Consider the following 21,765-nt stretch of genomic DNA (forward strand, 5'->3'; position numbering starts at 1 on the left):
TCACCACCGAGCAGAGGAGTCGGTAGATGACTTTGAATCCAGCGGGGAGTATGATGATTTGGCCATAGAGGCAGCTCAGCCCCAAGAAGAAGTGTATGGAGTGTATACCTGCAACACCGATTGTCCTCCAGTGAAGATGGAAGTTGAGATAAACGGCATTCCAGTCTTCATGGAAGTGGACACGGGAGCGAGCCAGTCAGTGATGAGCCAGGATGCCTTTGAGAGGCTATGGAATGAAAAATGACCTGAGCTGGTTCCAGTACAGGAGCTGATCCCAGTCCCTGGTAGTGCGGATGTAAGTGTAATCCATAATGGCGTGGTGCACAAGTTACCTCTGTGGATTGTTGCAGGTGATGGTCCAATGCTACTCGGAAGAAGGTGGATGGGGAAGATCCAGTGGAAATGGGAATACCTCTTCACTCCAGCAATCGATGTCCGCCGTGCTCAGAGGCAGAGCAAAATCTCACCTTCGCTTGGGCCAAGCACCAGAGAACAGACCAGCGTAGCACCTGAGGCACAGACCGTTCATCACGACTGCGTGGCAATGATCCGACCGGAACGACCGAAAAGTACCTTCCTGGCTCCAGTGGCAGGACTCCCGGGGAGGAAGATCGAATTCACACGCATTCTTCCAGCTTTGGTGGCAGAATCGCGGGAGAGAAGGATCAAGGCAGTCGACCTCGAGGACAGAGGCAAGATGGCGTCCCCGCTGGAGCGAGGTGGAGCATGGCGTGGCAGGGTTCTCTTAAAGGAGACCTGCAACCAACTGAACTTAAAGAGACATTGTATGCATGAACCGATTAAGAATGCAAAGAACAAAATGTTGCGAGATGTCGGGAATAGAGTGTCCCCAAAAGTAGCAAGCCAGCGACCTCAGCAGGGTGAAGGCACTGATCCTGATGCCCTGCCCCAGGTGTCCCCACAAGTTATAGGCCAGCGACCTCAGGAGGGTGAAGGCACTGATCCTGATACCCTGCCCCAGGTCTATCCCACACTGCAGGCACCCGATGGCACTATTTGCCATGGACCTGGAGACGAAACGGTGCCAATACACGCAGTCGGCTGCCGTTGCCCACCATCTGGGTGGAGATGGCGCAGCTCCCAGACTCAGTCGCTACCTCGGCCATGTCCAGGAGTGAAAGGTCAGAACCAACGAGTTGCCCAAAAGGACCGGGAACAGTCAGATTCCTAACACTGTTAGAAAGCAGGAAGAAGATTCTGCAGCCTCAAAGGAGGACAGGGAGGCCACACACATCTGTGGCTCTGCCCACCACTAGGCAATGGCAAAGGCCCCGAGTCCAGGCAAGATGAGCGAACCAAGCCCATCCCACTAGCAGGGGGCGCAGCGCCGCCATCAGATGACTAGGACCCCGTCCGGTTGCTCTGGAACTAGCGTCCTCGCATACCTGTACTGCTACCTCAGTACTGACCATGACTGAACTAATTATGCAATCTACCCAATCCTGGCACACGGCCGTAAAACGCAACGAATGTAAGTCATTGAACCAAAGTGTCACGATACAAACTGTAAAAAAAAATGTTTTTTTCTTCCTTTCTTTCTACTTGCACTGTGCCTGATCCTGCATGTTTATGTAACGGGCCAGCTGCATGATCTCGCTGGGGGGGGGGGTATGGATGTATGTTGCCATGGACACACACATGGATCACACCCAGAACCCTCCGGAACCTCCACTGCATCATCGAACCATCCAAACTGGTAACCACTATCCAACGTTGTGGCAAAAGGACTTGGGGGTTAACAGGGAGAGAGCCAAGCCAAAGCACAGTCAAGGTGCAAGGGCTATTTGCACTTAAGTCTTGGGAGAGCTAAGCCAGAGCACATAGTGCAAAGGTAATTGGCACAAAGGACTTGGGAGAGAGTGATGTTATATATGCAGACTATAGATATACTCTCTGTGTAGTCACTGTATAGTTGCATAAGATGGAGACTTGTTTACCTGATGTACTATCAATAAGGTTTACACTGTGTATATACATGCTGGCACCACTAGAGGGTGCAACTGGTGGAGACCGGGGTTTCCTGTCCTGCCCTGGTGGCAGGGGCTGTATAAAAGGGGAGCCACCTTGGGCTGCCTCACTCTGGAGTTATGAGTAAAGGACTACGGTCACTACAGTTTGGGTACAACACATTGCCTCGTGGAGTCATTCACAAGTACACTACAGATATAATAATAACAGTATCATCATCATAGGCAGTCCCTCGGAATCGGGGAAGACTTGCTTTCACTCTTAGAATGAGTCCTTAGGTGGCTGAACAGTCCAATACGAGAGCCACAGTCCCTGCCACAGGTGGGACATACAGTCATTGAGGGTAAGGGAGGGTGGGACAGGTCTGCACACGCTCTTTCCGCTGCCTGCACTTGTTTTCTGCATGCACTCGGCGATGAGACTCGAGGCACTCAGCGCCCTCCCAGATGCACTTCCTCCACTCAGGGCGGTCTTTGGCCAGGGACTCCCAGGTGTTGGTGGGGATATTGCACTTTATCAGGGAGGCTTTGACAGAGTCCTTGTAACGTTTCCTCTGTCCACCTTTGGCTCGTTTGCCATGAAGGAGTTCCGAGTAGAGCATTTGCTTTGGGAGTCTCGTATAAGAACATAAGAATTAGGAACAGGAGTAGGCCATCTAGCCCCTCGAGCCTGGCATGTGGACAATGTGGCCTGCCCAGCGGAGCTGATCAAGTGTGGTCAGTGCTTCAATGCTGAGGACGTTGACCTGGACTAATATTGGTGCGTCTGTCCTCCCAGGGGATTTGTAGGATCTTGCGGAGGCATCATTGGTGGTATTTCACCAGCACTTGAGGTGTCTGCTGTACATGGTCCATACACTCCATAAGTACTTCATTGGCTGTAAATCGCTTTGAGCTGTCCGGTGATTGTGAAAGGCGCTATATAAATGCAAGCCTTTCTTTTCTTTGTCAGGATTTCAGTGGGGCCTTTGGGTGCAGCCTCTGTCCATCGCTTACATGGCCTTTTAAGCGGGGGTGGAGTCGAGTGGTGGGGTGCCCAATGGCAAGAGTTTACACTGCCCTCTGAGATGAGAGCAGCCATACACCAAGGTGCCAAAAAGGGCGCAGGTGAGAGCTGAGAGCGCAGGCTCGGATCATGTCCCAAAACCCTGAAAATTGAGTGAATGTTTGGGTGACATTTTGACCACTTAAGAAAGGAGGGAGGCCCGGCACATAATGGCCAGCTTTGCGGCTTTTGTGTCAGCTGTGGCTCAGTGGGTAACACCCTCGCCTCTGAGTCAGAAGGTCTTTGGTTCAAGTCCCGCTCTTGGGCACAAAAATCTAAGCTGACACTCAGTGCAGTACTAAGGGATTGCTGCACTGTCGGAGGTGCCGTCTTTCGGATGAGACGTTAAACTGAGATTCCACCTGCTCTCAGGTGGACATAAAAGATCCCATGGCACTATTTTGAAGAAGAGCAGTTATCCTCGGTGTCCTGGGGCCAATATTGATCCCTCAATCAACATCACTAAAACAAATGATGTGGTCATTATCACATTGCTGTTTGTGGGAGCTTGCTATGTGCAAATTGGCTGCTGCATTTCTTACATTACAACAGTGACTACACTCCAAAAGTACTTCATTGGCTGTAAAGCGCTTTGAGACACCCCGTGGTATTGAAAGGCGCGATAGAAATCCAAGTCTTTCTTTCACGAGGGAGCTCAGCACCCGAGATGTGTCCACCACAGCCTTGCAAATAGGCTGACCTCCCAATGACCCACAGAATCCAGCAGGGTCAGCACTGTCACCAACGCCTGCACATGCCACTGTGGGGGGTTTATCCATTGAGCTCCTGGAGATTAAGCCAAGTAACTGAATTAAGCCTACGTAGTGAGCAGAACTAGTCATAGTCATAAATGTTTACAATTGCTGCGGGTCTAAGAAGTCACTTGGATAAGCATTGCTACCTTGGGGAAAACACTGGCCCAGAAATTGCTGTCGGAGGCAACAGGAGTGTATAGCCTCCATGGGATCACATGGGCCAGCCCAACCTATCAGAGTATGGGTATTCCCATTCATACTTAATGGTGAGTTCCGATATAAGTATGAATGAGAATACCCCCAAAAACACAGAAAATAATTTTTAAAAACCATCACATATTTAAAATTAATCAAAATGGAATTTAATTAATTATGTAAAACAAAAATTAAATGTTTTGAAAATCTTTTTTGCATCTTCTCCAGTGCCTCTATAAACTTTATTTATAATATGGAGAACAGAAATGTTCACATTACTCCAAGTGTGCGCTAATTAACTTTCTATACAAGTTTAACGTAACTTCTCTGCTTTTCAATGCTATCCCTCTTGATAATGATTTGATTTAAGCTCTCTTCCTCTTGTGCTAAAGCTTAATTCATTTTATTTTTAGATCGTTAGATTTGTTTCTTCCATTCTGGTCTTTTCTATTACACATCATTTTCCATTCTGATATTCAGATTCCTATCATGGTTGTTATATATGTAAACCTGTAAATATCTTGTTTAACCACTAGAGGGCTCATCCCCAGGAGTCCCAAGGGATTCCACAATCCCTTGGGAGCACCTGTACTTAAGGAGGCCTCACAGGCTGGAGAGGCACTCTGGAGACCTGCAATAAAAGACTAAGGTCACTCTTTACTTTAAGCTCACAGTGTCTGATCAGACTCTTTATTTAATACACAATAACTGGCGACGAGATACAGATGACGAACCCCACTGCAATGATGCAGAGAACAGTGGGCCTCCTGGAGAAATTTTCAGAGGGAGATGATTGGGAAACCTTCGTGGAGCGACTCAACCAATACTTCGTGGCCAACGAGCTGGAAGGAGAAGCGAACACTGCCAAACGAAGGGCGATTCTCCTCCTCGTTTTCAGGGCACCAAAGTATAGCCTCATGAAAAACTTGCTTGCTCCAGCGAAACCCACAGAGAAGTCGTATGATGATTTGTGCACACTGGTCCGGGAGCATCTCAACCCCAAGGAAAGCGTTCTGATGGCGAGGTACCGGTTCTACACGTACAAGAGGTCTGAAGGCCAGAAAGTGGTGAACTATGTCGCCGAGCTAAGACGCCTTGCAGGACATTGCGAATTTGAAGGACATTTGGAGCACATACTCAGGAACTTCTTTGTACTTGGCATTGGCCATGAAGTAATACTTCGCAAACTTTTGACTTTAGAGATCCCAACCTTGAGTAAAACCATAGCGATAGCCCAGGCGTTCATCGGCACCAGTGACAATACCAAGCAAATCCCTCAGCACACGAGTGCTGCTACAAGTACTCTGAACAAAGTAATGTTGTTTTCGAATCGTAACGTACAGGGCAGGCCTCATATGCCTGCAGCTGCACGTACGCAGATGTCTCAGAGTCCACCATCAAGGGTGATGAATGCTAGGCCATTAACACCTTGTTGGCGCTGCGGGGATGATTATCGTTTCCATTCATGCCGCTTCAAAAGATACGTTTGCAAGGGCTGTGGAACAATGGGACACCTCCAATGTATGTGCAGGCGAGCTGCAAACCCGGCTAATCCTGCAAACCACCATGTTGCAGAGGAGGACAGATCCACAGAGGATCACGATAAACCAGAATCTTAGACCGAGGAGGAAGAGATATATGGGGTGCACACATTTACCACAAAGTGTTCCCCGATAATGCTGAAGGTTGAATTAAATGGACACCCGGTGTCAATGGAGCTGGACACGGGTGCGAGCCAGTCCATTATGAGCAAAAAGACATTCGATAAATTGTGGTGCAGCAAGGCCTCAAGGCCAGTCCTGACTCCCATTCGCACTAAACTGGGAACTTATACAAAGGAACTGATTCCCGTAATCAGCAGTGCTACCGTAAAGGTCTCCTACGATGGAGCGGTGCACAAGTTACCATTCTGGGTGGTACCGGGCGATGGCCCCACGCTGCTCGGCAGGAGCCGGCTGGGGAAGATACGCTGGAACTGGGACGACGTCCGAGCGCTCTCGCCCGTCAACGACACTTCGTGTGCCCAAGTCCTAAACAAGTTCCCCTCGCTGTTCGAACCAGGCATCGGGAAGTTCCAAGGAGCAAAAGTGCAGATCCACCTAATTCCGGGTGCGCAACCGATCCATCACAAGGCGAGAGCAGTACCGTACATGATGAGAGAGAGGGTGGAGATCGAGCTGGACCTGCTGCAACGAGAGGGCATAATTTCGCCGATTGAATTCAACGAGTGGGCCAGTCCGATTGTTCCAGTCCTCAAGGGAGACGGCACCATCAGAATCTGTGATGATTACAAAGTAACTATCAATCGTTTTTCCCTGCAGGATCACTACCCACTACCAAAGACAGATGACCTATTTGCGACGCTGGCGGGAGGAAAGACATTCATGAAGCTGGACTTGACCTCGGTCTACATGACGCAGGAGCTGGAGGAATCATCGAAGGGCCTCACCTGCATCAACAGGCAAAAAGGTCTCTTCATTTACAGCAGATGCCCCTTTGGGATTCGATCAGCTGCGTCGATATTCCAGAGAAACATGGAAAGCTTACTGAAGTCGGTTCCGCGCACCGTGCTCTTCCAGGACGACACCTTGGTTACAGGTCGGGACACCATCGAGCATCTGCAGAACCTGGAGGAGGTTCTTAGTCGGCTCAATCGCGTGGGGCTCAGGTTAAAATGCTCGAAGTGCGTTTTCCTTGCACCTGAAGTGGAGTTCCTGGGGAGAAGAATCGCGGTGGACGGCATCAGGCCCACTGATTCGAAGACGGAGGCAATCGAGAACGCATGGAGACCACAGAATGTGACGGAGCTGCAGTCGTTCCTAGGACTCCTGAACTACTTTGGTAACTTCTCAGCACATTGTTAGAACCACTGCACGCTTTACTGTGTAAAGGAGACGAATGGGTATGGGGTAAAAGCCAATAAAATGCCTTTGTAAAAGCTAGAAAACTGTTATGCTAAACAAATTGCTTGTGTTGTATGATCCATGTAAGCATTTTGTACTAGCATGTGATGCGTCGTCATATGGTGTCGGGTGTGTATTGCAACAAGCTAATGAATTTGGAAATTGCAACCGGTTGCTTATGCATCCAGGAGTCTGTCTAAGGCTGAGAGGGCCTACAGCATGATTGAAAAAGAAGCGTTAGTGTGTGTTTATGGGGTAAAGAAAATGCATCAATATCTGTTTGGGCTCAAATTTAAATTGGAAACCAACCATAAGCCACTGATATCCCTTTTTTCTGAAAGTAAAGGGATAAATACGAACGCATCAGCCCACATCCAGAGATGGACGCTCATGTTGTCCGCATACAACTACGCCATCCGCCACAGAAAACTGTGCCGATGCTCTCAGTAGGCTGCCATTGCCCACCACAGGGGTGGAGATGGTGCAGTCCGCAGATTTAGTTATGGTAATGGAAGCATTCGAGAGTGAGCAATTACCTGTTACCAACAGATTAGAAGCTGGACGAGCCAGGACCTCTTACTGTCCTTAGTGAAAAACTGTGTGCTTCACGGGAGCTGGTCCAGTGTTGGAAATGCAGGAAGAAATAAAGCCGTACCAGCGGCGCAAAGCTGAAATGTCTATATAGGCAGACTGCGAGGGCCCAACAAATGACTCACCAAAACCAGCTTTTGCACCGAGACGATCAACCAGGGAAAGAAAGGCCCCAGATCGACTCACCTTGTAAATAGTTACACTATTGACTTGGGGGGGTGGGGGGGGGGAAGTGTTGTTATATATGTAAATTTGTATATACCTTGTTTAACCACCAGAGAGTTCATCCCCTGGAGTCCCAAGGGATCCCACAATCCCTTGGGAGTACCTGTACTTAAGGAGGCCTCACAGGTTGGAGAGGCACTCTGGGGACCTGCAATAAAAGACTAAGGTCACACTTTATTTTGAGCTCACAGTGTCTGGTCAGACTCTTTATTCAATACACAATAATGGTGGTTCCAAGATTGGCTCTCTATTACAGTAGAGCAACTTATATGCATCCCAATTGGTTAAAATGCCCCCAAATTCCGCAGTAATCTAAAAGGCCACAGACCTTTGAGTATTTCATCGATTGAATTACTATTTATGGCCTTCCTCAAGGTGAGGGATATGGGTGCAGGGAGTTGGAACATTTTCTATTTCAGTGTCAGTATCAAACAATCCCAGGCAAGGATTAGTATGGCGGTTAGAAACAGAGTAAAGCTTTCTCTGTACTTCCCCAAATAAATGTCTCACTCCTTACTGCACTAGTATAATAATTTTCCATTTCCAAAAGCAGATATTCTGTGGCTTTCTTTGGGTGAGATTGCCAATTTGGGATTAACCATTGCCAAATTAGAGGCCGTATTGTACTGCGGGTGTGCATCTTTCAGGAACAGAATTGAGGCTGCTCAAATTCATTTGACTCAGGACACTTATAAGCCCGCCGCAGAAGTAAACTTTCAGGAAACTTAACTCATCCCAGAAGAGAAAGGCCAGAGTGTAAACCACAGCAACAACAACAACTTGTATTTATATAGCGCCTTTAACGTAGTGAAACATCCCAAGGCGCTTACAGGAGTATTATTTGACACAAAGAATTTGACATCGAGCCACAAAGGAGAAATTAGGGCAGGTGACCAAAAGTTTGGTCAAAGAGGTAGGTATTAAGAAACGTCTTGAAGGAGGAAAGAGAAGTAGAGAGGCGGAGAGTTTAGGCAGGGAATTCCTGAGCTTGGGGCCAAGGCAACAGAAGGCACGGTCAGCAAATATAATCTGGGATGCTCAAAAGGGCTGAATTAGAGGAGCACAGACATCTCGGAGGTTTGTGCAGCTGGAGGAGATTAGGGAGATAGGGAGCATCCTGGACTGCAGCATCCAGTCCCAATGTATTTCACAGATTGATTAGAGAGCAACGGCTAGAAATCAGAGCAACATCCAGCCAAAATAGCATGCCCTGAAAACTGCTGAAAATCCGCAAGGAATGTGGTTAGCATGATTGCAGCAACAATGCATTTTCTGCGATTAGCTTTGAGGCATGTAGTCGGAACAAATTTAGGAGAGGGAGAACGGAGAATGTGCCGATCGGACTATTGATATTTACAATATGACCAGAGAGTTTGGCAGTGGGCTCGAAGAACTCTACCTGCCACTCGTATAAACAGGAGGCAACACTCAAAACTGTTTTTTGGAGCACTAGCGCATGATGGCATCGCCAGCCTGTCTCATTTAGACTGGACGGATTGCTGTCAGCAGCATCAAGCCTAGAGTAGTATACGCCATCTATGAATGTAGCAACAGGCATGCATCAGTGCCTCTGGAATGCTGTGATAATGTGCTGCGTTGAGGCCAAGCGGGTGCTTATGTTGCAGGATGAGGCTATGATTATTAGAGAGACCTGGAGATTTCCTGCTCTTCACCATCCACAGGGAGCAGTGGTTGCCAAAACCTGGAGTGATTTATGCAAACTCAGGCCAACATGAACTCGCATTAAGGACAAACCCATTCCAGATTTCACTGGCCTGGATCCCACCTTCTAAAACTTAATGGAAACAGTTAATCTAACGGTCCATCGTGACTGAACAAACTCAGCAGTGGGAATGAAAGAGGGGACTCAAAGGAGGCTTTGCAGTGGGTCAGTGGGTCGCCCGCTTAACCCATTCCCTTCCCGACCGGCCAAATCTTCATGCACTTTTGTAATTCAATTTGTTCAAAAACCAAACAATATGCAAGGCTCCCAAACTGCACCCGGCTGAGTGTGATGGTTGTCAGGTTTATTCCCATTCATAGGCTTTCAAATCATGTAATCAGCAAAGGCATTTGAAATGACTGCCATTGTAGACCATGGATTGAAAGGCAGCGATGGGCTGACTGCCTGGCATCCTACTCCTCCGCGGTAACTGTAAAGAAAAAAAAGACTTGCATTTTTATAGCGCCTTTCACGACCACCAGATGTCTCAAAGCGCTTTACAACCAATCAAGTACTTTTTGAAGTGTAGTCACTGTTGTAATGTGGGAAACGTGGCAGCTAATTTAGGCACAAACAGCAATGCGATAATGACCAGATAATCTGGTCATTTTTGTGATGTTGATTGAGAATTAAATATTGGCCAGGGATAACTCCCCTGCTCTTCTTTGAAATAGTACCATGGGATATTTTACGCCCACTTGAGGGCAGATGGGGGCCTCGGTTTAACGTTTCATCCGAAAGACGGCACCTCAGCACTGCACTGGATGTCAGCTTAGATTTGATGTACTCAAGTCCCTGGAGTAGGGACTTGAACCCACAACCTCCTGACTCAGTGCTACCCACTGAGTTGCAGCTGCAATAAACAAAAATCATCCATTAAGTCTTGCAGTATTCTGAGAAGTCTTCCAAAATGCATACCGAGAGATTCCAAAACCATCTTTAATATGTTCTTAGTTCTCATTATCCCCGCTCCAGTAATACATATCATTTTAGTGATTCTCACTCTTTTGTCAGTGGGAGATGATCCAATGTCTGCGAATGTAAAGGAGGAAATCCAATACCAAACACACTTAATGATATCAGCCACAGAGAGGATTTGTAAAATGAAACCAGTAATAAAATAATTAACTTTTTTTTTTAAAAAACAGAAATAAAACGTAGAGTTTTAGATGTCGATTTTTTAAATTAAAAAGTCGTGGTGCATGCAATGGTTAGATTTTGCAGTGGTATTTTTTTTAAATATTAGAACGCTGTTCCTGGGTATATCTGTGTGATTGGCTTGAGGAGACATTACAGGTGCCAATTTGCACAGACAAGAGAAAAAACAAAACAAAAAAACTTGAGCGACACCTTGAAGAAATGCACTATGAAAACAGGGGGCTGGAAATTCGCTGGGAGGGCGCTCCTCGCGAGGGTTGGAACAAGGGCGCTAAAGGGTTTGCAGCCGTGAGTGCTGGCATTCGCGCCGCCTGGCAAGTTCAGTGTGCCGGTACCGGTGACATAGAGGAATATTGCCTGGGAGCGTTGCGCCAGTGTGCAACGCCCCCGGTATCGACCCACTTTCAAAATTTGTTCTGCGCTGAATCTGTAGCACCCGTAGTGACCCCGCCAGAGAAAGCTGGTGAGCAGAGCTTTTCTGGCGGCAGTGAGCGAAGGAATGACCGAGTTAGCTAAGTGTGATTGATATTATTTTTCTTTTTGCGATTTAAGTTTATCTGCGATGAGTAATGTATCGGGAATGTTTTTGTTCCGATTATTTTTTGTTGCAGGGAGGCCTCTCTTAGGGCAATGGGATATTCAGCTGCTCACTCGGCCTAGCGCCCTAAGATAAGTGTGGAAGGCTTCCCTTAGTTGCCGACGCAAACCATTTCCCGGCGTTAAATTTACCCACTGTCCGACATTAACGCCCCGAAAAACCGTCAACTAATTCTCAGCCCATGGTGTTTCTGATTAAACTTGGGAGTGTGTCAGGCCGCTGTCCATATAATGCACAATGGAATATACCATGCTTTGCAACAGGTTTACTGTTTCCCGATCAGCATTTAACCTGCATTTACAAACATTAGTTTGTCTGCTAAGTGGCTGCTTTTTGTATTTTTGAAACATTTTTGGACAGGATTTCAGCTCCAGAACACACAGGCTTGGCTGGGTTTACCCTGGCGCCTGTTCCCTCACTATCCCGGCTGTGCAACGCTGTAAAATGTTGGATTGAAACAGTTTCCAGATGTTGGGCACCTGGGTTCTGGATCTCGCTACTCAACAACTTCCTAAATCTACAAACATTACGCAGAATGTAGATTTACTGGGAAGAAATAGAACCTTGTTTGTAGTTAAATGCAGCATTTAAAAATAACCTCCAGAAAAATACACAATATTCTCCTGTGAATAAGTCATTCTTTTGAACAAGGGCTTTATAGTGGTCCTGAACAGTTTCAAATTACATCCAAAAGCTGTTGTAAAAAAGAGATAAGGATGGCAGCAAGCCACTACTTCCACACTCATCCCCTTTGAGAATGTTAAACGAGACTATAAACAACAGTGCAAGAAGACCTTAGCATGGTCCATTGCTGCGAAAGAAACTACCAGGAGCGTTATTCAGCAGAAAAAAGCAGCATTAATGTTCATTAAATCAAATTCTACCGCACTTTGACGCAATGAAAAGAAAGTATTATTAAGAATTCTTTCATAAAAATTAGGAGCAGGAGAAGGCCATTCGGCCCCTCGAGCCTCCTTCGCCATTGAACAAGATCATGGCTGATCTTCTACCTCAACTCTACTTTCCTGCACTATCCCCATATCACTGGATTCCCTTGATTACCAAATATCTATCGATCTCAGCCTTGAATATACTCAACGACTAATACTCCACAGCCCTCTGGGTAGAGAATACCAAAGATTCACCACTCTCTGAGTGAAGACATTTCTCCTCATCTCAGTCCTAAATGGCCGACCCTTTATCCTGAGACTGTGACTCCTAGTTCTAGACTCCCCAGCCAGGGGAGACATCCTACCTGCATCTACCCTGTCAAGCCCTGTAAGAATTTTCTATGTTTCAATGAGATCACCCCTCATTCTTCTAAACTCGAGAGAATATCGGTCAACATCTACTCATCATCTCACTCTTCCATTGGAGAACAGTGTGAAGTAGTGGAAAGATTTACTGGCTGATTAACAGTCTGACAGGCTACGTTAATGCTCCTTCCATGGCCGTAACCATCTTTATACCAGCCGACAGGGTGGTTAGTCCTATACGGCGGGAGGGTTTTATGATGGGGGGGTGGGGGAGGTGGAGAGAGGGGGGCACCCACACCCAGCGGACCTCTGACTCCACGTGCCAGGACTGTCTGGAGTGGGGTTTGAACACTGCACCTTCTGACTTAGAGGCGGGAATGCTACCACTGTGCCAAAGGCTCACTTCAACATCGACTAAGATAACTGACTGTAACTTTCTCATGCAAAAAAAAAGAGCTATGTGGTACTGCATTTATATAGCGCCTTTACGAGGAGCGTTATCAAACAAAATTTGACATTGAGCTACATAAGGCAATATTAGGGCAGATGAGCATCTTTAAGAAAGACTTGCATTTATATAATGACTTTCATGACCACCGGACATCTCAAAGTGCTTTACAGCCAATTTAATACTTTTGAAGTGTAGTCACTGCTGTAATGTGGGAAACGCAACAGCCAATTTGCACACAACAAGCTCCCACAAACACCAATGTGATAATGATCAGAGAACCTCTTCTGGTGATATTGATTGAGGGATAAATATAAGCCAGGACACCGGGGATAACTCCGCTTCTCTTTTTTGAAATAGTGCCATGGGATCTTTTACTTCCATCTGAGAGAGCAGACAGGTTAATGTCTCATCTGAAAGATGGCACTGCTGACAGTGTAGCACTCCCTCAGCACTGCACTGGGAGCGTCAGCTTGGACTTATATGCTCAAGTTCCTGAAGTGGGATTTGAACCCACAGCTTCCCGACTCAGAGGCCAGAGTGCTACCCACTGAGCCACAGCTGACACAAACAATGAAACAAGTAGACCAAGCACAACATTTCTACCTTAATACCACTTTCCCAACTGCATCATGGCTACTTTGCTATCATTTTCATTTTAAGAGGTAAAATAATGTCATGCTATGTTGAAGATGACGTAGAGTGGGCTTCCTTGACACAGCTCGTCTCCCAGACTGTAACAGACAAAATAATTCCTTCAAAAAACAATTCCCACCTCCCCAGGCTGGGTGGATACTCAATGCTGGAATCAACTGTTCCCTTCCCAAATTGGAACAAGGCGAGTGACTGAACAAAATACCATGGGCCGAAATTCAGGGCCGCCTGAAAGACTTTGTAGTTTTTTTGCCGTCGGACCAGAAGTCGGTCATAGTGGGGTCGGAAGTGCGGAGGTAAGTGAGGCTATGGGATGGAAGTTGGGGCGGGATCGGGACTCCGCCACTGTCACTCACCGGCGGAGTGGTGGTGACTTCACGTGTGTACGTCACAGCGCTCTCTTCCCTCCGTTAAAGGGGAGAGAATCAGGCATTTTTCTATCTTCGGCCACTGGGCCCCCAGGGAGGGTTTCTGCCGGGCCAGCCGCCTGGCACCCAAGAGGGGGTGCTAAGCTGCCTGTTGGCGACCCGGCCGAACCCGTGGGCAGTATTTTGCCGGCCGATCAGGAAGTCGGACAGCAAAAATAAAGACATAGTGGCCGCGGCAGAAGACCCTCCACGTGAAGGGCCGTCACGCTGCCGGGCTGCACACGGTGAGGAGAAGCTGCACCGACAAGAATGCTGTTGGGGACACCGTGCGGCGGGGGAACAATCTTTTCCACTAAATCTGGGAGGCAGTATTCTGGAGGTGAGGGTCAGTGGTGGTGCGCTTGTGGCAGTCATCAGCAGCGGGGCAGAATTGGGGGCAGGCAACCTGAATTTGTGTCGGGGGGGGGGGGGGGCATTGGACTGCAACGCGGTGGCCACTCGATTCCGCCGCATGGCTGCCGCTAAACGGCGGAAACGGACCTTACACAGACCCTGAATTTCGGCTCCCATGAGTCAAATGACTCAAGAAAATAAAATGCATTTTTCCCAGGTTTTAGAGACAGAAGTCACAGAAGCAACTATGTGTTCCCTGCACTGCACCTGATGTGACAGGTGAAATAATTCAGTGATGGAGTCAGCTGCCCAGTTCTCTAATTGTAACAGGCATCGGGATTTAATAACACAATTAAATGTCCACTTCTTCAACTGTAACATAACTAGAGTCAATGGCACAATCGGGTATCTGCCTCCTGGACGTTGAAAGATGCAGCGATGCTCTGACGCAATCAGCTGTCTGTTTTTCAGACTACATCGGGAATAGTGGCGCAATAATATTAATGAAATAATCTGATTTCTAGATTTGGTGACAAAATCAGATATCCATTAGCCAATACGTGATAGTTGGCATCACGCATATACATAGAAAATTATGACACAGCAGGGGGCCATTTGGCCCATCGTGCCCATATAATATATACATATTATATATGTGTATATATGGAGTGACTTCATGGTGTTGGTCACAAAACCTGGTAAGTCACTAAAGGGAACCTCTCTTCCTCAAATCTGCCTTATAGTCTATGAACAGGAATTACACACTATTGTTTTTTGATAATACCAGGATATTTCGGAAAACTGTCTTTGCTAGTTTTCCTTTCTTGTTAAGAGTAGAAATACTTGGGGGTAATTTTGCGAGTCTCCATCCTCAGTGCAGAGCCTCACTAGTGGTCAGTGCATGTTGGAAAATTGGGTTGCAGTCCAGTTGTCCTATCGCTGCTACTGCGTTTGACACTGGGAGTGGAGCCTGGCAAAATTACCGGTAACTTGAGGATACATCACAAATTATCAAGACTGTGGATAATCTTGGTGGGCAAATAAATTATTGTGAATTTTAAATATTCCCATGTGTACTGTGACATATCTCATCTTTGATTGTCCACAGATTGTTATTTCCAGTCATTCCATATTCATGATTTCTATGGAAATAAAATTGAAATGGTACTTACTCGGACTCCTGTGATTCCTGGTACACCCGGTGGTCCTTGATTTCCTTTTAGTCCTTCTGGCCCCTTGTCTCCATTATCTCCTTCTGCCCCTGGGTCTCCCTTGTCACCCTAGTATGAAAAACGACACACGGGTGGTCAGCGAGGGGCAGATCAGTCGACAACAGAAGCATCAGTGATAAATGAAGCCTACAACAGCCATCTGAGATCTCTGCAGCCTTCCAATTCTGGCCTTTTACGCATCCCCGATGTTAATCGCTCTTCCATTGGAGGCCGTGCCTTCAGCGACGGAGGGCCCAAGCTCTGGAATTCCCTCCCCAAACCTCAATGCCTCTCTACCTCCCTTTCCTCCTGTAAGGCGTTAGGAAACCGGCATCCTAGTGCCTAAAGGGAAGGTCTGATGGATTCCTGAAGACTGGAAATAATTAGGCTGGAGCTTCTTTGCAGACTGTTGCACACCAATCAAGGTGAAATAAGTGCACAATAATTCAAAAATCGCAACCTGTGGACACCCACCTGCTCAGCTGCCTCCTTATCGCCCTGGGAGGTTGGGGAACGCCTGCTTTCCCTGTCGTGATTAGCGGCAGGAGCTAAGGCAGGCAAACCCAATGAAGTTCGCGACCACGGCGCGAATGGGGCATTGCACGCGCATCTACGTCACCAAGTGGGCGGCGCTAGAGTGTGTAGCGCTAACTGCGCAGAGCAAATAGGGTGTTGGGGTGTATCCATAGGACAATTGAGTATAAGACGAGGCATACTGTCTTGTCCTTGTACAAGACCTTAGTCAGGCCGCACCTGGACACAGTTGTGTCCAGTTTTGGTCTCCTCACATGATGGGTGATATTGAAATCCTGGAAAGGATGCAGAAGAAGGCCACTAGACTAATGCCAAGTCTAAAGCATCTTAGTTATCAAGATAGGTTAAAAGAGTTGGGACTCTTCACCTTAGAGCAACATAGGCTTAGGGAGGGATATGATTGAGGTTTATAAGATAATGAAGGGAATAGACGGTGTTCCAGCTGTACGTTTATTTCAATTAAATAGGTTAGGTAGGACCAAGGGGCACAAATTTAAGGGCTAGATCTAGGTTAGATGTCGGGAGGTGGTTCTTTTCACAGAGAACAGTAGACCTCTGGAACAAGCTGCCCTTTCATGTGCTGGATGCAGATTCACTAAACTCCTTCAAGCAAAAGCTGGAATTGTTACTGGCTGCAGTGGAGATCAACTCTTGCAGAAGGTAGGTACTGCAGGGAATTTAATGGGCAGAGTGATCTCCTAGACTAGTTTCGATCGCCTAGATGGGTCGGAGAGGAATTTCCCAGATTCTTTCCCCAAAATTGGCCTGTGTTTTAAATCGGGTTTTTTTGCCTCTCCCAGGAGATCACATGGTTTCAGGTGGGGAGGTGTATATGTTGTGACACACAAGGTATCGCAATTGTGTGGGACAGGCTCGATGGACCAGATGGTCTTTACCTGTCCATCATTGTTCATATGTTCATAACTGTTAGCACCGCTGGTGAACCTCTACGGAAGTTCCCAGGAGGCTCTGCCAGCTCGCGTTCGGTCGGTTGGGCACTAACAGGTGGCGCTAAGCTATCGAATTTCGGCCCCAAAAGACATTCTTCCTTCAAATTGACACTGATGCAATAAGGATGGTTTAGGGAGGAGTGGGCGAAATGATTTTGGGGCTAACAGTTATGAAATGAGAGGCTCATAGAGTTGGGACTTCTTTTCACTATAGAAAGAAAATTGAGGTTGGATATATTCCAGATCTTTGAAGTGCTGAGAAAAGCATAGGCAATGTAGGTTTCAGTAGGTTATATGACTTCAGCTAGAATCACGGAACGAAAAGATGCAAGTATGTTTTAACAAGCCATGAGGTAGACAGCGCTTGAGAACATAAATTTCTCCAGCCAAGTACAGACAAGGCAGATTCATTCCTTTAAAAAAAAGGTAGATAAATGTGTGGCTAAGACTGTAAGCTTAAGTTTAGATAAAAACAAAACAAGCAATCTACAGAATAGCATGGTTCCTTTGCAGCTGGCAGCATGGATGTGTCATTTGTGGAATGAAACTGGTTGGGGTAGCAACGTTGATACAATGTATGAAAAATGATACGTTTGTGTGCACTTCCCATCAATGTTTTCCATTATAAATTCCTGGGCCTGCATTAGTAACAGAAACATCCTACGTAAACTTGTCACTCTGTAATTACACCTTCCCCCAGCTTCTCTGATAAATGTGAACATTGGAATTTATAAAGGAAATATAAAAATAAGGACATGATGTAAGACGTAAAAATGGGGACTGAATTACATGTGTCCCCTGGTCAAATTATACCTCTCTCCACCTGAAGGTTCCACTTGGTCTACACTGCCCATGTGCAACAACATGGGAAATCGACCAGTAATATATTAAAAATCTTAGATCTGTGGACATTTCTGTTACAAATTCTTGCGTTCACATTTATAATGGAAACTGTGAACCTGTCCTGCTGTGTTTACACTGCAGTTTTGCATCTCCCAGCTCCTTAGCCTGTACTGCAAAGAAACGGCAATACTCCAACCAGCTCTACTTCTCTACTCCCAAATTGCAGTAGGTTTTGCTGCAAAACCATCTATATGTTAAAAAATCTTATGCCAGTGTGCATTTATTGTCAACTTCCCCCCCCGCCCCCCCCCACAGTGCCAGCCATGGCTCAGTGGGGAGCATCCTTACCTCGGAGTCAGAGGTTTGTGGGTTCAAGTCGCAATCCAGAGACTTGAGTACAAAATTCCAGGCTGAGGGAGCACTGCACTGTCGTTGGGGCAGTACTGAGGGAGTGCTGCACTGTCGGAGGTGCCGTCTTTTAGATGAGACATTAAACCGAAACCCCATCTGCCCTCTCAGGTGAACGTAAAAGATCCCACGGCACTATTTCGAAAAAGAGCAGTGCAGTTCTCCCCGGTTTCCTGGCCAATATTTATCCCTCAATCACCATAACAGAAGCAGATTATCTGGTCAATATCACATTGTTGTTTATGGGAGTTTGCTGTGCGCAATTTGGCTGCTGCGTTTCCTACATTACAACAGTGACTTCACTCCAAAAAGTATTTCATTGGCTGTAAAGTGCGTTGGGATGTCCAATGGTTGTGAAAGGCACTATATAAATAGAAGTCTTTCATTTTTCTTTTTTATATAAATTCCTATGTCCAAATTTAGAATGGAAAATGTCTAAGTAAAGTTGTCGCGCAGTAAACCCTCCCCCCACCCACTCTAGTGGACGCACTGCTGCACTAGCAGTAAACCCTCCCCCCCCCCACTCTAGTGGACGCACTGCTGCACTAACAGTAAACCCTCCCCCCACCCACTCTAGTGGACGCACTGCTGCACTAGCAGTAAACCCTCCCCCCCCCACCTACTCTAGTAGAGGCACTGCTGCACTAACAGTAAACCCTCCCCCCCCCCACTCTAGTGGACGCACTGCTGCACTAACAGTAAACCCTCCCCCCCACCTACTCTAGTAGAGGCACTGCTGCACTAACAGTAAACCCTCCCCCCCCCACCTACTCTAGTAGAGGCACTGCTGCACTAGCAGTAAACCCTCCCCCCCCCACCTACTCTAGTAGAGGCACTGCTGCACTAGCAGTAAACCCTCCCCCCCACCCACTCTAGTGGACACACTGCTGCACTAACAGTAAACCCTCCCCCCCACCCACTCTAGTGGACGCACTGCTGCACTAACAGTAAACCCTCCCCCCCACCCACTCTAGTGGACGCACTGCTGCACTAGCAGTAAACCCTCCCCCCCACCCACTCTAGTGGACGCACTGCTGCACTAACAGTAAACCCTCCCCCCCACCCACTCTAGTGGACGCACTGCTGCACTAACAGTAAACCCTCCCCCACCACCTACTCTAGTAGAGGCACTGCTGCACTAACAGTAAACCCTCCCCCCCACCCACTCTAGTGGACACACTGCTGCACTAACAGTAAACCCTCCCCCCCACCTACTCTAGTGGACGCACTGCTGCACTAGCAGTAAACCCTCCCCCCCCACCTACTCTAGTAGAGGCACTGCTGCACTAGCAGTAAACCCTCCCCCCCCCACCTACTCTTGTAGAGGCACTGCTGCACTAGCAGTAGCAGGATGGTGTAATTACAGCAAGATGTGACTTTAAAATGGAGACTTAATTACTATGTGTGCCCTGGTCAAATTATACCCCACCCTCTAATCACAGTTCAACTGAAGACTACACTTGGTCCTCACTCCCATTGTGCAATGGTCCGGAGATTGACGAATATAAATACTGACGTTGGATGGAGTTTTCAGGATTACCTTAGGGGATGTGAGTACAGCTTTATCCACCTTAGGAGATTTATCTCTGTTCAACTTTTTCAAGAGATTAAATAAATTGGTTAGAGTCCAAGAGAAGGCAAATTGTACATCATCTATCAAAAACGATAGACCTGATGAGCTGAGTTCTTGAAGAAAACAATTAATGAGCTTAGAATTGTGGTCCCCGCCACAAACACTGTTCCCTAGCCACTGATTCCAACCCTCTCCCCAACTTCTATCTGAGACTGAACCAGACTTTTGCAATCTTAGTGTTATATTTGATCCTGAAATGAGCTTTCAACCACACATCCGCAGCATAACTAAGACTGCCTGTTTCCACCACCTTAACATCGCCCGTCTCAGCCCTTGCCTCAGCACATCCGTTGCTGAAGTCCTCATCCATGCCTTTGTTACCTCTAGACTTGACTATTCCAATGCACTCCTGGCTGGCCTCACACATCCTACCCTACGTAAACTAGAGGTGATCCAAAACTCAGCTGCCCGTGTCCTAACTCGCACCAAGTCCCGCTCACCCATCACCCCCTGTGCTCGCTGACCTACATTGGCTCCCGGTTAAGCAACGCCTCGATTTCAAATTTCTCATCCTTGGTACCTTTCTCGTAAATCTCTTCTGTACCCTCTCCAAGGCCTTGACATCCTTCCTAAAGTGTGGTGCACAGAATTGAACACAATACTCCAGCTGTGGCCTAACCAGTGTTTTATAAAAGTTTAGAATGATGTCCTTACTTTTGTGCTCTATTCCTCTCTTAATAAAGCCAAGGATCCTATTTTAACAGCCTTCTCAACTTGTCCTGCCACCTTCAAAGATTTGTGCACATACACCCCCAGGTGTCTCTGTTCCTGCACCTCCTTTAAAATGTTACCATTTACCCTCTCCTCATTCTTCCTACCAAAATGCATCACTTCACACTTCTCTGATTTAAATTTCATCTGCCATGCATCTGCCCATGTCATCCTTGTAATGTATGCACCTGTGAGTAGGCTCACAGGTTTGGAGAGCTGTTGCATTGTGAGTGGCTTAGCCAGTCACGTGATGTTCACAAGACTTAACAAAACCCCAGTCAGTTGGGTCTAGTACATCCACGATGAGGTATGCAGTTGTGAGCCTGGTGGATGAACTGGTAATGTGTAGTGTGATTGTTAAACCTTTGTTAATAAACCAACTAGTTCTTAATAGCAATGTGTTGCTATGAATTCTTAAGCAAAGAATCCATGAAGCAAATACCTTACAATCCTGAAGTCTGTTTCCTCATTATTGACCACATTTCTGAGTTTAGTATCACCTACAAGCGTTGGAGTTATGCCCTGTATGCCCAAGTCCAGGTCATTAATATATATCAGAAAGAACAGGGTCCTAATACTGATCCCTGGGGAACACCACTGTATACCTCCCATCAGTCTGAAAAACATCCTTTCACCACTACTCTCTGCTTTCTGTCCCTTAGCCAACGTATTCATGCTGCCACAGTCCCTTTAACCGTGTGGGTTAATTATGCCAGAAAGTCTATAATGTGGTAATCTATTCCATTCTTTGCAGAGAATGAGTCAATTTTAAATTGACTCATCATTTTCAGAAGAGATTCTTTGAAGAACCCTTTAACTGCTGTACTGTGTGACCGTAACATCAATCACAAAAATAATTTAAAAAATAGAGACATAAGCATTCACTTTCTGAAACCACCCTGCCTACTTATTAATTTTACGGAAAGATGTGGTCGTTACCCCTTTTGAATTGTAAAATCCAGCATTAAGGAAATAGTAAACTTATAAAATTCCTCAAATGAAAATTAGAATTTGTACATAAAAGACAGCGTCTTTCATGACCTCAGGACGTCCCAAAGCACTTTACAGCGAATAAAATACTTTTAATGTGCAGACACTGTTGTAATGTAGGAAACGCAGCAGCCAATTTGCGCACAGCAAGTTCCCACAAACAGCATTTAGATAAATGACCAGAT

The 21,765-nt window shown here is 46.7% G+C and overlaps 1 protein-coding gene across 1 annotated transcript in view; it reads right to left on the reverse strand.

Annotated features, from left to right (window-relative positions):
- col27a1b (collagen, type XXVII, alpha 1b) overlaps positions 1 to 21,765 on the reverse strand; it is a 740,056-nt gene that overhangs the window by 122,205 nt on the left and 596,086 nt on the right. The window contains exon 37 of the mRNA XM_070863596.1: positions 15,473 to 15,580. Within this exon, the coding sequence (XP_070719697.1) occupies positions 15,473 to 15,580 (108 nt within the window). The remainder of the gene's footprint in view (positions 1 to 15,472; positions 15,581 to 21,765) is intronic.

Source organism: Pristiophorus japonicus, chromosome 20 (genome assembly GCF_044704955.1).
Source record: "Pristiophorus japonicus isolate sPriJap1 chromosome 20, sPriJap1.hap1, whole genome shotgun sequence".
NCBI lineage: Eukaryota > Metazoa > Chordata > Chondrichthyes > Pristiophoridae > Pristiophorus > Pristiophorus japonicus.